This window comes from Lycorma delicatula, chromosome 6 (genome assembly GCF_047948215.1).
Source record: "Lycorma delicatula isolate Av1 chromosome 6, ASM4794821v1, whole genome shotgun sequence".
In the NCBI taxonomy this organism is placed as follows: Eukaryota; Metazoa; Arthropoda; class Insecta; order Hemiptera; family Fulgoridae; genus Lycorma; species Lycorma delicatula.
Window position 1 is genome coordinate 149,738,731 of NC_134460.1, and position 18,958 is coordinate 149,757,688.

General features: G+C 32.5%; 1 protein-coding gene across 1 annotated transcript in view; it reads left to right on the forward strand.

Annotated features, from left to right (window-relative positions):
* The window catches only part of LOC142326375 (ATP-binding cassette sub-family G member 4-like), a 115,966-nt gene that overhangs the window by 33,620 nt on the left and 63,388 nt on the right, over positions 1–18,958 (forward strand). Inside the window, exon 2 of the mRNA XM_075368832.1 lies at positions 16,840–16,990. Within this exon, the coding sequence (XP_075224947.1) occupies positions 16,905–16,990 (86 nt within the window). The 5' untranslated portion in view covers positions 16,840–16,904. The remainder of the gene's footprint in view (positions 1–16,839; positions 16,991–18,958) is intronic.

The window sequence follows — 18,958 nt, forward strand, 5'->3', positions numbered from 1 at the left end:
TTCGGTGTTTCGTTGCCGATTCACGTATTCTGACCGGTCCGGAATAGGTAGCGCTATGTTCACGTATTGCAGCCAAAAGATTGTTATTAAAGTTTTATACTTTATACGGATAGGAAAGGGATATTTTGAAAAGACATGCGTAGAGATATTTGCCGCATATCTTAATGTACTGTCACATGCCGAATTCAGACACTCACCGGGCGCGTACGGAAAGCGCATGCGGCATATTTGATTCCGTTATTATGTATTACGTCTAACTTTCTTAGATGCGACTTTCTAGCCGGCTGAATATGCAATATAATCGTAATCGAGCTTCGATTGAACCAATTCTTTATATGTCTCTATATGAGCCCCGATATTCGATCCGACCCGCAAATAGGATTGTCAGCATCGAAGTCCACCCGGATCTAAGGGAACCCGGGTTCCCTTAATCAGCCGCCTCCCGCAGATTTAACCCGGGCCGGAGAGTCAGTTGCTGGCTGGCCCGTTATACCATCATAACAAGACTGCACGTAGCAGTAAGGACTCCGATACCCCTCCCCGTGGGACATCCCGGCCGATGGCCGAAGCGAGTGACTCACGCTGAGCGGCGCAAGTTTCGGTACAGCAAGCTCACATCAGCACACCTTCAACTGGTTTCCACCACAGGGAGGAAAGATGAGCACTCCACGTCCGCACTCCGCCCAGTATCGGCGAAAAACAGATCACGGTCATACCTCCCGCGCCGTCGCAAATAAATTACAAAAGTCTTGCCGGTAAGAGTTTTGTAATATATTTTTTTCTATTTTTTTACTTATTATATGGAACGCTTAAACAATATTTATTACCTATTATTGTATATCTACTATCTATTACAAATATTTAACATGTATTTTCTTTTTTTAAATTCTAAATTAATAACAGATTTTGATAATAGAAATGTAGTGTGTTATATTTTTTAATATGAGTATCGTTTTGTTAAAAAGTTTTATTTATATTACAGAAAATTTTGTTTTTTGAACGGAAGAAATGATATCTGCGAGACTTACCGTGCGGTTTACAATTTCATTGTATTTTTTTTGGATATCACTGCGTTTTTTTATATTATTTTTTTATTTTTTTTTTATGAATTACTGATTGTCATCTTATGGATTTATTATTAAAATTTATCGCCTTTCTAGAACAATGAAATATACATTTTTTGAATTTCACGGCCAATTTTTTGTTTTTTTTTGATAGTAATATTCACTTCATACCATATTTTTCCTTTCTTAATGAAACTAGTATATAATGACCTTCACGAATCGAAGATCCGTGATGTAAAATTGCACTTATTACTTTGTAAGTGTAACACCCTCGGATTGTTATCGTATTCGTAGAAACACTTTTTATATTATTATTATTAAATGAACTTTTTTTATTTCTCCATCAATTAGTTCAAATAGTTCTGATTGTAGAATAAAAATTTTACCGATCGAATTTATTTCTGTTTTACGAAACAAATCTTTGTTGCCACATTTGCAACCGGTTTCCTACTGTTCGCATTATTTGTGTTTTATTAGCAGCTATAATCTCTTGTAAACTAACACTTTTTTTTCTTATTTTAATGAAGTGATGGGAATTAAAAAATATTGTTTCAACTTCAGTATATTCATTTACATAAGAGCATTTACAATTAAAACAAGCTGTAGAATATTTTCTTTCATATTTTATATTTAAAGTACATTATCAAATTTTCGTACGCTACCTAGTACTATCAAGTACTGCTACCTAGCGGCGCGATTCGTAAACACACCTTTTTGAGGAAAGACTGACATATTCGAGTCCCACGGTTCATCAAATGGAAGAATAAAAATCTAACAAAATTCTAGATATATTTTGAAAGTATTCTTATTACAAATCTAACTGAACTGAAATATAATTTTTCATGCTTATTTTTTAATTTTTTTTTTCCATTTTCATTTCACTTTTAGGTTAGGTCATGTTTAGAACTGTAAGCATAGTTCGTTGACTTCGCCGTGTCGTCCAGTTCTGCGGACTCTTAACGATGAAGTACTAACGAATTTCTTGATTAACTGTACGTATTTGTCAAACGCATCTAATAATCCTATATTACGTTAACTACTCTCTTTTTCACTCCTGTAACATTCCCTTTCTATTCTTTTATATATTTTATTATTTTTACTCAATTTACCAATTTTTTTATTTTATTTTTTTTAGTCAAGTAACCGGAGGCAGGTGCAGCCAGTCACACACACACAGTAACGGTGTCAGTGGCTGCGTCGGTTGAGCCACAGTGCCGTATACATTCGCACCCCTTAAAAAAAATCGGAATTCAAAAAACCTGAAAATAAAACCTGAAAGTATTTCTAAGCCCAGATCTGCTGAATATTTCGTTTAGTGTATCGGGGATTTGGAAAATTTACAATCGTTTTTCATAATTTTTAACTTTCTTCTCCGCCTTTCAAGGTCGAATTTCAGAAACCTAGAAATTTAGTTATTAATATGAAGATTACACTCACGAAATGAGGTTGATTTCTTCATTCTCTACCGAGAAATCAAAAAAGTAAGCAGGGTTTCAAAGAAATTCAAAAATCCATAAACCTTGAAATAGAGGGTTTTAGATAACCCTTGAAATTCGGATTTCAAAAAATCTAGAAATTTGTTTTTAGATATTCACATGAAGATTACACACACTAAATTCAAGCTGATATCTTCATTCGTTACCGAGGAATTAATAAATAGTAAATCTCATTGTTACTCCATTTTATCTATTTAAACTCGGAATTTAAAAAATCCTTTCTTAGTGTGCAGTTACTCCGTAAGAAGAACATGGATACAAATTTTCATCGCTTCTTCAGTAGTTTATGCTTGGCGTTAATTACGAAATAAGATCTCTATTGAAATATATCTAGCGAAAAATATCTTGGGAGTGACTCGTTGTAAGAAAGAAGCAAGAAAATTTAGCAGCTCGCCATATAGCGACCCGAATGAGAAATGACAAGTGCAGCACCGTAACGGATTATTTATTATTTACAAGTTTTAGTAAATATATTTTCATTTTTAGATAATATTTCCAAATAACCGTGATCTGTTAGATCGAGAGTGTATCTGATGGGTGCAAAACTTAGCCTTCAACCTAGTAATAAATACCCCGTTTGAATTTTGAAAATCGGATAATTTTTTGCATAGATATTATAAGACCACCCCATTGCATATCCCGAAACAGCGCCCCAAGGGGATCCCATTTGTTACCAGTTGATGGTGACGATAGGTCTAACCTCCCACGAGGTCTCGTATACCTCATCGCTCTAGCCTCACACACATTCCCAATGGGAAGCCCATTATTGTTAAACAGAAATTTTTTTAATTATTTAATATTTTATTTAACGTAAATTTAATTCTATTATTTTTGTAATATTATTCATTCGAATTATTCAGTTCAAACCCAGCTCACACAGTGATAGAGACTCACAGTTCACAGTTCGTTTATTAAAGTTGATGCTTCAACCGGAAAATCTCCACTACTATATTCTATATATTCGAGATGAAATGTATCTAAACCCTTCTCAGTTATGGGTACCAAGATGGGTAAAAATTTGGTTGCGATTGATCTTTTTTTGTTTATTCCGAACACACAAAAGCCCTCTTCCTCTTTATATAATAGTATAGAACAGTGTTTCTCAGCCCGCGGGGAGTGCCCTCATAGGAGAGCGTAAAACATTAAATGGGGGGGCGCTAGCATATAAAAAAAGAAAATGTTATTTAAAAAAATTATTAATTTACTGAAAGGAAAGCAAAACACAATACATTCTAACATAATCTTCTGTATTCATATATATATATATATATATATATATATATATATATATATAAATGAATGTTTGCTTGTTTGTCCAGTTTGCGTTCTTATACCATTCATCCGATTGCAATGAAACTTTGACGAGTTGTTGCGCACACGCCCGCGAAAGTTTCTAAATTAGTTTGGTCCCGCTCGGTGGACTTAGGGTTGTGATATTTAAAAAATTGCATTTATGGTCCGATCTGGCTCATATTGAGAATAAAGATTAGTTACGTGAAAAGAAATATTTTTTTTGAAAAATGAATCAGGTAGGTGGCGCTGGTGTCGAGATATTTACGAAACAAATACACAAACAAACTTTCTTCTTCTATATATATATATATATATAAATTTCCTCTCCTGTATTAAGCATTGCAGTGCTTCAGAGATATTTACGTCGAGATATTTACGAAACAAAGAAATATACAAACAGACTTTTTTCTTCTATATATATATATATATATATATATATATATATATATATATATAAAAGACAATGTTCGTATGTGTGTCCGTTATAAACTAAAAAGCCACTGGGCCGATTTAGGCGTTGGTTTTTGCAAACCGCGTTGTCCGGAGAAGATTTAAAGCTAATCAAATCCTTGATCTGACCAGTAGAAAGAAATTTGGGTATTTTGAACCGATTACTGTGTTTAGAGAGTAGTTTAAATTAAATCCGATAGGTAGTGCTGTTATGACAATTGGATTTATTTACATTTTGACTTCTGTGAAGTGGAAGGTTAAATTTTGTGAAGTTCCATAATGCTGATTTTGTTATTATTTGATCAAACTTTCAATTGTGTTAATTAATTAATATATATATATATATATATATATAATCTATCGATAGCGAAGCAGTGCCGGATCTGCTAGTAAATAATAAAATACACATTTATAATTATATAATACACTTATAAATAGGATTGTACCAATACTCCACAATGTATTTAATAATTAATTTATGGACGTACTAAATTAAAAACAAGTTTAATAATTATTACTGACTCCCTTGGGCCTGCTTGTCTTCCAGGGCAAAGTTTTCCGAAGGAAGGTGTAATATTAGAAACAGACACTAAATTCTTTTTTTTATATTTAGCTGAGATGTATATTTTGTCTTCAAAGCAGCCACCGCAAAATATCCGGTTTCGCAAAAGTAGGACGTTGAAAACGGTAATATACGAAATGCTCTTGTTTACAGTGCAGAAAACTCATCATCTATCCCTACCCAAAAATGCAATTTATTACTAAAGTGTCTTTTGATTTTGCCACTTGCCGTGAAGTCTATGAAGATTTCTTCTTCGGCAGTTGAGACCCTTTCGGGAGCATTTTGATATGGATCTTTAACCCGCTCGGAACTTTCTACCGAGTTGTCAGCAAGAAAATACTTTTTTAAATTCTTTGTCGGCATGGCTGAATGATGTTCTCTGAAACAGATGTTTTGGGGTTTTTTCACGACAAACGGCACCGGATACTTGGTTCCTGTTCAAGTCATGATGAATTCAACCGAGTACATATAAATATTACGACGTAGAATCGTTCCATTCTTGCAAACCTTTGACGGGACATTTCAACACGACTTGGCCCCTCGTCATAATTCAAAACCAATCGATACTTTCACGCTGGAAAATCAATTTAATGTGCTCAATCGGCCTGGTAGTTCATCAGAGTTAAATCCCTTTGAGATCTTGTGAAATATTTTGAAGAGACGTTTAGGTGAGATGGATGTATGACAAAAGAACGCATGATAACTAACGCTATAAAAGTGCGGTTCCACGATGATGAAGTCAAGAACGTGGCCCTAATCCAGTGGATTCGATGCCAAAATGTCTTCAAGAGGTCATTTCTGCTAAAGGAGGGACACTTCATACTAATGTATGTATTTGGCAGTGTATATAAAGGCGTAGAATTAATAAAAACGTAGTTTTTTGAAAAAGAGCGTTTGGTTTACTTTGTCCTAATTAATTTTCACAGTATAGTAGATAAACATGATTACTATATATTTAAGTACGCATGGATATAAATAAACGGAACCAGACAAACCTTTATCTGATACGAATACATATTTATAAAAAGATTTTGATTAGAGCGATTAATCTGATTAAAGAAAACGCAATTAATTATAAAATAAATAATATAAACCGTTAACAAAGCCCATATTTATAGCTTAAAATATAAATAAAAGAAATAATACTAAATTAAAATACTGTATGTGAAGATTCACTCTAGTACAGTCAATTTGTATTTTTATTTAAAAAACCTTACCTACCGATTGATGTTTTTTCCGTATGTTTGTGGTGATGAGGGAAGCTTAACTCCAGATTTTTAACATCCTCCCTCCCATAGATTTTTGAAAAACTCAAAAAGTTTTTGAAATGCGTTTTTCTCTGAATCTATACATTTTAGAGAATCATTTTTCAAACAAAAAATGTAGAAGACAATCTCCTCTACAATTAATGTCTTTGAAGTTATGCCGTATAATTTGAAATTGAAATACTAGATGGCGCTGAAGTTGTAGAAAACGTGTTTTTTCGGTTTTTTTCACCGGAAAAAATTGTTTTTCGTCTGTATTGCATTTGGAAAAGTTGTTAATCTCAAAAAAACAGACAAATTTTATTTAAACAATGTTCTTGTACGACTTACCGTTTTGGAGCTGTAGCTTGTGAAAGTGTGAAAATTTTGTGAATTGGGCACGTGTTCGAAACCGGTCTAGTCGTTTATAACTTCAGCGCCACCTAGTATTTCAATTTCAAATTATACGGCATAACTTCAAAAACATTAATTGTAGAGGAGAATGTCCTCTACATTTTTTGTTTGAAAAACTTTTCCCTAAAATGCATAGATTCAGAGAAAACGCATTTCAAAAACATTTTGAGTTTTTCAAAAATCTATGGGAGGGGGGTGTTAAAAATCTAGAGTTAAGCTTCCCTCATCACCCCTAACGCATGGACAAAAGATCAATCGGTAGGTAAGGATTTTCAAATACAGCCTATTTTGATGACAAATTACCTGTACTACTCTATTGTGAAGATATAAGTGAAAATGATGTACTCATCAGAGGTGCAAAAAACTAATGGTTTACAGGCTTTTTTCTATAATTTTTTAGTAGGTGTTTATTAAAAAATAGTTGAAAGAGCAATACTGTTTCTCTAAAAGAAAATATTTATTGTATAAAAAATACATTTTATTTTAAATAGATCGGTGGGAAAATATTGATATATTGGTCAGTTATTTGTTAATAAAAAGACTGATGATTTAACCGTAACAAAGATCTTTCTCAAAAACCTAATTATTGTTGTTTGATTATTACTGTTTATTAAAATAGTTTGATAGAGGCAGAAACTATTATATTTAAGAATAGGTGGTTATTGTTTTTAACTCTAAACTATAAGAGCACAGAATGCTTAAAATTTTCCGAGAGAAATTGTTGATTTTAGAAGGGAATAGAAAACTCTTCCCGATCTATTCAGAAATCAATTTTACTAAAATTCTCGGGAATCATAGCTTACTAAAGTTTTAGTAGTTGCATTAAAAACTTCATTTTATTTTTTAAAGTTTTAGTTGTATTACAAAGTTTTACAGAAATTCAATTTTTTTGTTGTTGAGTAATTTTAAAATATTTTTTTTAAACCATTCATTATGAACTCTGTTCATAATCAGTACAAATCTTTGTACTGATTTTCCTTTTGTCTATGATCTTCACAAAATTGTTAGAAAGATTATAAAAAATTAACTTTGTCACTGTTTAAAAATAGTTACTGCAGTAGAGCTGCAGAGCTCCCGCAGTTAAAAACCACTCCTTGACTTCCGATAATGTGAATGGAAAGTCAGAGACAAAAGAACAAATTTTTAAGCGTGAAACACAAATTATCTATGCGATTTTAAAATCGTAGTTTTATATTTATATTTTATTAATAACATCACACTTTAAAAGGTTGAAAATTTTACACTATTCTCCTACAAAAAAAACTTTTCCATTTTTTTTTTTCTTTTCAATGAATATAATCTATTTCATTCTATCTGAAACTCTGTTTAATTTTAATAAAAAAATAATAATAAATAAGGAGTAGATTTGTACCTGAAAGCATTTTAGTGAGAGAGACGTAAAGCGGTGCCTCAAAAAAAGATAAATCTAGCGAAGATATAATTACATCACACTGAATCATTTTTATGTAATCGCTTATGTAATTATCTGTTTACTACAGAAACAGCATATGTGAATCGTATGATTTACCGCAGTTCACAGATCATTCTATATCAAGAGCATTCTAATATCATTCTTAATCGGCTGTTTGATGATATCGTACACAGTATACGGAGGGAAAAAATGAGAAGACAATTCTTTCCCTTCCCTCCATTTCTTTTGGTTTCTAGATTACGTGTTCTTGTTAATATGTTTAGCAACGCTGTGTAATAGTTTTATAGTCATTCTAAAAATTAGCAATGCCTAGCGGTAGAGAGTCAGAAAGTTAAGTAGAGTTGAGTAAAAAAATAAAAGGAGTTTCAAATGTACAACAATATCACAAAAATGTAATTCGTACTGTTAAAGTTAAAGGGTTATCGCACAAATCGTATAAGGAAAGAGAAGTTTCTGCGAAAGTTCAGAGTAGTTATGCGTGAAAATGCGCTGAAAAATGTTTTTCTTTATGACTAAAACTACTCGTAATATTCGGGGAATAATTTCTAGTTTTTACCGAATAAAGATGCCCAGAAATGCTACTTGTAGAACTTGATGTAAAAAGGTTAGGGGATGTAAAGCAACATTGTAAAAGAAAGCAGTCCGCAAGTACTAACCGTGCCGGCGCAGTCGATGTGCCTTGTGTTTACACGAATAAAAAAAATAATTTTTTTTAATTATAATGTTAAGGTTGATGGAAGATTTCAGCAAGTTCATAAAAATGAATTCATCTATTATTTTCGTATTAGTAACAGAAGAGTACCCCGCTTATGCCAGTTACTGATATCTGACAAGAACCCTGAACATTTACGTGGGAAAAATCGTAGTGTCAGTGTCAAACCGGTTAAATCACTTGTCAAAATCCCGATCATATTTCAAAATATTAAGTTGGGAAACCCGTTACGGAAGGTCAAAAACCATAAAAGATCATCAATTCTACCCCTTAACGTCCTAAAAATTTCAGTACAACCTCATTTCCGGGAAGAGCGAAATCTTTCACTAGCTGTAATTCGCAAACAAAGCATTGTAGGACATTTGTTTGTAAGAACTTTCTCCTTTATTTTCACGAGTAGAATAGGTTATGAAAGACCCGGTAAAACTTAGTGATGCACTCGGTATAAGAACTCTTGTCAAAGTATTAATTGCTTATCTAAGATTTTAACTTTTTTTTGTCTTCAGTCATTTGACTGGTTTGATGCAGCACTCCAATCGTCTCTATCAAGTGCCAGTCGTTTCATTTCAGTATATCCCCTACTTCCTACATTCCTAACAATTTGTTTTCCATATTCCAAGTGTTTCCTGCTTGCACAATTTGTCCATCTACCCGTCCCTCCAATATCAAAGTGACTATTCCAGGATGCCTTAAGATGTGGCCTATAAGTCTGTCTCTTCGTTTAGTTATATTTTTCCAAATCCTTCTTTCTTCATCTATTTGCCGCAACACCTCTTCATTTGTCACTTTATCCACCCATCTGATTTTTAACATTCTCCTATAGCAACAACGTATAACAAGAATTAAAAGTTTGTAAGTTCAGTTTTTATATATTTCTAACATCCATCATATTTTATTCAGTGTTGGACTTTTGATTAGGTTACATTGATTATTCTTCTGTATTATTCTGCCAGTTCTGTTATCTTTTTCAGTATTTGTTAAACAGTTCATCAATCGGGTTATTGATAGCTGTTCCATGATACAGCAAAATTCAGGTGTCTCTTCTTTTAACTACATATTTCCAAATGCTTCTTTCTTCATTGATTAGCCGCAACACCTCTTCATTTGTCACTTTATCCACTCATCTGATTTTTAACATTCTCCTATAGTACCGCATTTCAAAATTTTCTCTGACCATCCAAGTTTCATCTCCATATACAGCTATGCTCCAAACATGTACTTTCAAAGATGATTTCCTGACATTTAAATTAATTTTTAATGTAAAAAATTTATATTTCTGACTGAAAGCTTGTTTTGCCTGTGCTATTCAGCAATTTATATTGCTCTCGTCTTGCTTTGTCAATCTTTAGTAATACTTCTTCGCAAATAACAAAATTTTTCTACTTCCATAAGAATTTAACCATAACAATTTAACTACTGGCTTCCACAAAAAGCCAGTATACGAACATTAATTAAGACTATTTACAAGTACAAAAATCAAATAAATTTTTTAAGTTAATATTTCAAATTATCGAGATTTTTTTCTTAATTCTAAAGCTAGACCTTGGACAAAAGGTAAATTGCATTTCCATGTGACCTGATAATTTCACAACACCAGAATACATCACAGTAAGCACTATAATGTGTAAAAGAGGAAATTCCAACGACTGATTAATGAATTGGTTCCTGCATATTTTGAAAGTTAATCGATGCTGTTCTCTTGGCAGAGTGGTGTGGTAGTGTCTAAGTCTTTTATCTAGAAGATTCTGGTTTTGAATCCTACTAAGGTTTATCCCATTTTTCATGCTTCACAAAATTAATCTCATGAAGTATTTGTGATTGGGTGTAAGCCTATTGCTGCGTCGAGAATAAATAAATACTGTATGTGGTTTTGTTGCATGTTTTTATAAATAATTGTAGCAATTGAGCCGCTAAATAATTGAGTAAAAATTTATGAGTAAAAAGTTATGATCAATGCTAGACTGTTTTTGAATCTAGTTATTCACACATACAATGCTGATATACTTTCTTTTTTTTTTTTTGTCTTCAGTCATTTGACTGGTTTGATGCAGCTCTCCAAGATTCCCTATCTAGTGCTAGTCGTTTCATTTCAGTATACCCTCTACATCCTACATCCCCAACAATTTGTTTTACATACTCCAAACATGGCCTGCCTACACAATTTTTCCCTTCTATCTGTCCTTCCAATATTAAAGCGACTATTCCAGGATGCCTTAGTATGTGGCCTATAAGTCTGTCTCTTCTTTTAACTATATTTTTCCAAATGCTTCTTTCTTCATCTATTTGCCGCAATACCTCTTCATTTGTCACTTTATCCACCCATCTGATTTTTAACATTCTCCTATAGCACCACATTTCAAAAGCTTCTAATCTTTTCTTCTCAGATACTCTGATTGTCCAAGTTTCACTTCCATATAAAGCGACACTCCAAACATACACTTTCAAAAATCTTTTCCTGACATTTAAATTAATTTTTAATGTAAACAAATTATATTTCTTACTGAAGGCTCGTTTAGCTTGTGCTATTCGGCATTTTATATCGCTTCTGCTTCGTCCATCTTTAGTAATTTTACTTCCCAAATAACAAAATTCTTCTACCTCCATAATCTTTTCTCCTCCTATTTTCACATTCAGCGGTCCATCTTTGTTATTTCTACTACATTTCATTACTTTTGTTTTGTCCTGGTTTATTTTCATGCGATAGTTCTTGCGTAGGACTTCATCTATGCCGTTCATTGTTTCTTCTAAATCCTTTTTACTCTCGGCTAGAATTACTATATCATCAGCAAATCGTAGCATCTTTATCTTTTCACCTTGTACTGTTACTCCGAATCTAAATTGTTCTTTAACATCATTAACTGCTAGTTCCATGTAAAGATTAAAAAGTAACGGAGATAGGGAACATCCTTGTCGGACTCCCTTTCTTATTAGGGCTTCTTTCTTATGTTCTTCAATTGTTATTGTTGCTGTTTGGTTCCTGTACATGTTAGCAATTGTTCTTCTATCTCTGTATTTGAACCCTAATTTTTTTAAAATGCTGAACATTTTATTCCAGTCTACGTTATCGAAAGCCTTTTCTAGGTCTATAAACGCCAAGTATGTCGGTTTGTTTTTCTTTAATCTTCCTTCTACTATTAATCTGAGGCCTAAAATTGCTTCCCTTGTCCCTATACTTTTCCTGAAACCAAATTGGTCTTCTCCTAACACTTCTTCCACTCTCCTCTCAATTCTTCTGTATAAAATTCTAGTTAAGATTTTTGATGCATGACTAGTTAAACTAATTGTTCTATATTCTTCACATTTATCTGCCCCTGCTTTCTTTGGTATCATAACTATAACACTTTTTTTGAAGTCTGACGGAAATTCCCCTTTTTCATAAATATTACACACCAGTTTGTATAATCTATCAATCGCTTCCTCACCTGCACTGCGCAGTAATTCTACAGGTATTCCGTCTATTCCAGGAGCCTTCCTGCCATTTAAATCTTTTAATGCTCTCTTAAATTCAGATCTCAGTATTGTTTCTCCCATTTCATCCTCCTCAACTTCCTCTTCTTCCTCTATAACACCATTTTCTAATTCATTTCCTCCGTATAACTCTTCAATATATTCCACCCATGTATCGACTTTACCTTTCATATTATATATTGGTGTACCATCTTTGTTTAACACATTATTAGATTTTAATTTATGTACCCCAAAATTTTCCTTAACATTCCTGTATGCTTCGTCTATTTTACCAATGTTCATTTCTCTTTCCACTTCTGAACACTTTTCTTTAATCCACTCTTCTTTCACCAGTTTGCACTTCCAGTTTATAGCATTTCTTAATTGCCGATAGTTCCTTTACTTTCTTCATCATTAGCATTCTTATATTTTCTATGTTCATCCATCAGCTGCAATATATCGTCTGAAACCCAAGGTTTTCTACCAGTTCTCTTTATTCCGCCTAAGTTTGTTTCTGCTGATTTAAGAATTTCCTTTTTAACATTCTCCCATTCTTCTTCTACATTTTCTGCCTTATCTTTTTTACTCAGACCTCTTGCGATGTCCTCCTCAAAAATCTTCTTTACCTCCTCTTCCTCAAGCTTCTATAAATTCCACCGATTCATCTGACAACTTTTCTTCAGGTTTTTAAACCCCAATCTACATTTCATTACCACCAAATTATGGTCGCTATCAATGTCTGCTCCAGGGTAAGTTTTGCAGTCAACGAGTTGATTTCTAATTCTTTGCTTAACCATGATATAATCTATCTGATACCTTGCAGTATCGCCTGGCTTTTTCCAAGTGTATATTCTTCTATTATGATTTTTAAATTGGGTGTTGGCAATTACTAAATTATACTTCATGCAAAACTCTATAAGTCGGTTCCCTCTTTCATTACTTTTGCCCAGCCCGTATTCACCCACTATATTTCCTTCCTTGCCTTTTCCAATGCTTGCATTCCAATCTCCAACTCTTATTAAATTTTCATCTCCTTTTACGTATTTAATTGCTTCATCAATCTCTTCGTATACACACTCTACCTCATCATCATCATGGGCGCTTGTAGGCATATAGACGTTAACAATCGTTGTCGGTTTAGGTTTTGATTTTATCTTTATTACAATGATTCTATCACTATAAGTTTTGAAATACTCCACTCTCCTCCCTATCTTCTTGTTCATCACGAAAACCTACTCCTGCCTCCCCATTATTTGACGCTGAGTTAATTACTCTAAAATCACCTGACCAAAAGTCGCCTTCCTCTTCCCACCGAACCGAACTAATTCCTACTATATCCACATTTGTCCTACCCATTTCCCTTTTTAAATTTTCTAGCCTACCAACCTTTTTTAAGCTTCTAACATTCCACGCTCCGACTCGTAGAATGTTATTTTTTAATTTTCTGGTGACCCCTTCCTTAGTAGTCACCACCTGGAGATCCGAACGGGGGACTATTTTTCCTCCGGAATATTTTACCAAGGAAGGCGCCTCTATTATTGTTGCTATGTGAAAATGCAGAGAGCCACATTTTCTTGGAAAAAAAGCAGCTGTAGTTTTCCATTGCTTTCAGCTGCGCAGTACTCAGAGGACTGAGTGATGTTGATACGGCCGTTTAAGTCATTGTGACTCATGCCCCTAACAACTACTGAAAGAGTTGCTGCCCTCTTTCAGAAATCATTCCTTAGTCTGGCTCTCAACAGATACCTCTCCAATATGGTTGCACCTTCGGTCCAGCTACTCTGTATCCCTGAGCACTCAAGCCCCCTCACCAACGGCAAGGTCTCATGATTCATAGAGGAGGGCTGATATACTCTGAATCACTAATTTTAAGACATCATCAAGTTAGATAAAAATCCAGTAACATTCTATTCAGATAATTATTATATTATACTTTTCATTGATCTAAACTATACTGCTTGCAGAAGTTAGAAAAAACAATGGACCAATGAGTAGCCAAGTAGACTATTGTAATGTTCATTTACTCGTGCATGAAGTTAGCAAGCAACATATAGAATAGGATAACTAGTTACGTTAGATAATTAGTTTATTCATTTCTTTTCCAGCTAGCAAGCGCATTCATGCAGATACACCCACACACACACATACACACAAATACATATCTCTAGTGTTATATAAAGAGGAAAACGGTTTTTGTTTGTTCGAGATAAACAACAAAAACTACCCAATCAATCACAACCAAATGTTTACCCACGTTTCTTGGCATAACTGAGACGATTTTTAGATATGCGTATAATTGATTTCAAAAATTTGCTGGTTGAGGCACAAACTTTAATGAATTAAATTAATGAACTGTGAACTGAAACTATGAACTGTGAACAAGTTCTCAAAGGGATTTAACTCTGGTGAATTTCCATGTATGCATGCGTGTATGCGTGCGCGCGTGTGTGTGTAATCTTGAAATTTTAAGGTTATTGTTTCACGTAGTCTACTAGTTGTAATAGTGTGGATTTTTACCCAGTATAGTGTTTGTTTTTTTTTTAACTTTTTACTTTAAAATGCCTAAACTTTTTTTTAAATTGAAGAAATTACTGCTAATTAAATACTTCTGAAGATTTAATTACAACTGTAGAAAGACTGTCTTCAGAACATAAAGAGTCTGAACAAGAGGACATTATTGAAAATGATGAGATCTAAGAATGATCTTAAGTAAAATCCCAATGATGTTTTATCTTTGGTAAAATTGCTGGAACAATGTTGTTAAATGCTGCAGGGATTAATAAATTTATTACATGGACATTTTGTAATGTAGCTTGAGGGAATTTAAAACAAAAGAGATTTGGTTTTCTCCATGAGCTTGGAATTCAACTAGCCATACCTTTTATGAAACAAAGATTGATTACCAAAACTTTAAGACTTACACTTTGACAAAAGATTGAAATGCTGCCAATGGAAAAAGGAAGGCTTCCAAAATCTGAAGAAAGGGAAGAATGGCAGTGAAAAGGAGGACCCAAACAAGGAAGATGTACACGGTGTAAACAAAGTGACAAAAAGTATGCAGTTAAGTGCTCAAATTGCCATCATTTTGTTTGTGGTGAACATAGTGATATAATTTGTAATAGATGTAAATAATTGTCAATAAATCACATGTACTTACATAATCATTTCTGTCCTTGATAAACAATTTGAACCATTGGTTCATTTTTATTGTGACAAAAATTTAACTCTTTTTAGAATAATAGTTTGTCATTTGATTTTTTTAAAACATTTTCCCATTATTTCTTTATAAAATAAACATTTCTTAAAATTTTTTTTTTTATAAAATTTACTGTTTTTTCCTTTTAATTAACCAATAGGAATTTTCACCCTGTATAATAACCAATGGGGTAAAATAAGGTCTAATATTAAAGGGTTAATGTTTGTTGTCATTCTATTAAAAATTTATGTAGAATTGGATAATTTTAGTAAATATCTTATCTTTTGCTTTTAGTTTTTGTACAACAACCCTTCTGCCTACTCAACCTCTAAAATTAAAGAAAAAAATGAAGCTTTTTAAATAAACTTAACTAGTAATAAGCCATAAACTAGTGATCCCAACTTTAGCTGTAGACCATGATCTCGATCTTTTTCACACATCTGTTTTTAAATGCACAAATAATAATTTTACACAAGTATAAAATTAAAAATTTTAAAAACCCATGAAGCCATTTTGAAGAAATATATCTACTACTGCAGCATCCCTGGTGACTTATAACTGTAAAACTAATCTAAGAATCTGCTCTGAGGTGACACCTATATAATGCAATGAGGTGAGGTGATACCTGTGTAATGCATTAAAATCGGCCCAAACATTTTAGAGAAACACATCTACTGCAGCGCACCCTGGTGGTGGCTTATAATCTTTAGACATCTATTATCTCTATTCTATTATGTGGTTTTTTGCATACACAGGTATGCAAAATACCACATCAAAATTGGTCCAGTTGTTTTGAGAAAAATAGTAACAGAATACACGCATACACACACACACAACCTCTAATCCCAAACACATACATCGTGCATAAACAGTGTTAAGAAGGTAAGTAAAAGTAAGATTTTGAGTCACAAAATTTTAACACATTAAGATTTTATTTTCTGTGATTTTTTTTATCAGAATAGGACATTTGAATATTAATTAATTACTGTAACACAATCATTGGCTCTTTTCTAGAGAGTTTTTTTTTGCTTTACAGAACCTGAAAAAAGTAACCTAAACTGAAAAAACAAAAGTAAACAAGTAGCATAAAAATAAATTTAACAAACAATTTACCTCTGCTGAATTGTTTCTTATGTAGAGACAAAGGCAGTATAACCAACAGATCCTATTGTTTCATAGAATTTACAGCTGTATAAGTTTTGTTTGATATTAAATTTCATACCTATCTTGTTGTAAACATAATATTTTTTAATCATTTCATTAATTTATCAAGGGCACAGAGAGTAGCGAACATATCCTTTCCATAGATAAGGTTGAGAGTATAATCCGAGGTGAAGCGGTTTTTAAACACTACCTGCTCCTTGGTACCATTACCCATTTATCAGTTTATTGTTAGGTTCTAATTAACGATACATTGAGGTACGGTAATTCAGACCTTTAACCAGGCATACTCAGCATACAAATAAGGGTTACAGCTACTAACACTATTGATTCAACGAAGTATGAATTCTTTTTGTTTTTTTTTACAGAATAATTTACTTCATAAAGATGGTATAAAGAAAAACATAAATACAATATCATCTTATTCTGGAACATGGCAGATAATCCGAATTGCCATGTTGACATGGAAGATCAGCCCAAAAGCAGCGAGAACAATGGAAATTCAGCAGGAAAACAAAGGTAGGCAAAATTTTTATGTACATTTCTAGTTACTTGTAAATTCTATTAAAGGATCTGTTGTATGGAATTATAAAGTCTCAACAAGGTATTTTTTTTGTCATCAGTCATTTGACTGGTTTGATGCAGCTCTCCAAGACTCCCTATCTAGTGCTAGTCGTTTCATTTCGGTATACCCCCTACATCCTACATCCCTAACAATTTGTTTTACATATTCCAAACGTGGCCTGCCTACACAATTTTTTCCTTCTACCTGTCCTTCCAATATTAAAGCGACTATTCCAGGATGCCTTAGTATGTGGCCTATAAGTCTGTCTCTTCGTTTAGTTATATTTTTCCAAATCCTTCTTTCTTCATCTATTTGCCGCAACACCTCTTCATTTGTCACTTTATCCACCCATCTGATTTTTAACATTCTCCAATAGCAACAACGTATAACAAGAATTAAAAGTTTGTAAGTTCAGTTTTTATATATTTCTAACATCCATCATATTTTATTCATTGTTGGACTTTTGATTAGGTTACATTGATTATTCTTCTGTATTATTCTGCCAGTTCTGTTATCTTTTTCAGTATTTGTTAAACAGTTCATCAATCGGGTTATTGATAGCTGTTCCATGATACAGCAAAATTCAGGTTTAAGTCCATCGTAAGATATAAATTCAATTTAATTACATCACATCTCAGTAGTTATGTTGTTATTGTAATACACTGCTAGAGTTTACTTGATATTACAATAGCGTTAATTACAATTCAATGTGAATTAGGCTAACAAATGTTTTTGAGATAGTATAATCAGAATCATAACTAAATCAATCATTTATAAAGAATAGGGAAAGACATAATTGCATAAGTCATTTATGTAAATTAAAAAATATTTAAATGTTTTAAAATCAGCATTCAAACATCATTTTTTTTTTTTAATTAATTCTTGGATTGTCCAGTTTTTAAATTTAAACTTACTTAAAATTATCTGCTCAGAACATGTGTCCAAATGTTTAATTTTCTGTTTATTAAAGGGAATTAACAAATGAAAACTGTATGGTAAAATTATACATACACTTAACTTTCATCAAAGTTTCATTTTTTACGATAGTCAACAAAATTAGAAAACAATTGCAAATTTTTAATATTAATAATGACTGTAGAAATCAATAAACCATTAATTGTATGGTTACAATTATATTATTTGGTGTTACATTACCAGAATGATCACATTTCACAGAATTGTTTTTTTCAAATTTTATTTCTGATGACTATATTTTCAACAAGAAAATATTTTATCTTCTCTTCAGTATATGTGCAAAGTTATAATTTTATCTTCAAATTTATTACATTCAAATAATAATAACAATATAAAAAAATATTTAATACTTATATGTTTAAAATAATATGACAAAATTCTGTGTTCTTTCATTATAAATTCTCTAAACAAATAAAATATAAAATATTTTATTTTTTCCCTGGAAACAAATTCGTTATAATTCTGAATTATGTATTGCTAATGTTTTTTGAATACCTTTTCTTTGTAGGGCAAAATACACTATTTATCAATTGTTTAATAATCATTTACAAAAGAAGATTGATACTATAACAGAGATATAGTGTGTTAAATTTGTTGAACCTGGGTAAGACAGTAAACTATTCCAATCTGCCTGATGGGTACATCATCTTTTCTCAATACCCATATCATCCAAGATTTCAACTTCCATCAGGTCTAACTGTGCTAGATTCATCATGCTGACGGTGCCACCAGAATCTAAGAACCAGTGCATCCTCGCTATCTAATAGAGTGTTGCCTATGGGTGAACTTTGGAGAAACTGGAGACTCTGTTTCTTGTCTGATAACCATACAAAAGCTTAATGGCAGAGAGTGTATATTAGATAAAACGACATCTTTCTAGTTCCAAAAAATATTTAAAAAATCATTCCTCTCTAACAAAACAGGATTTTGAGGCTAAAGTCTACACC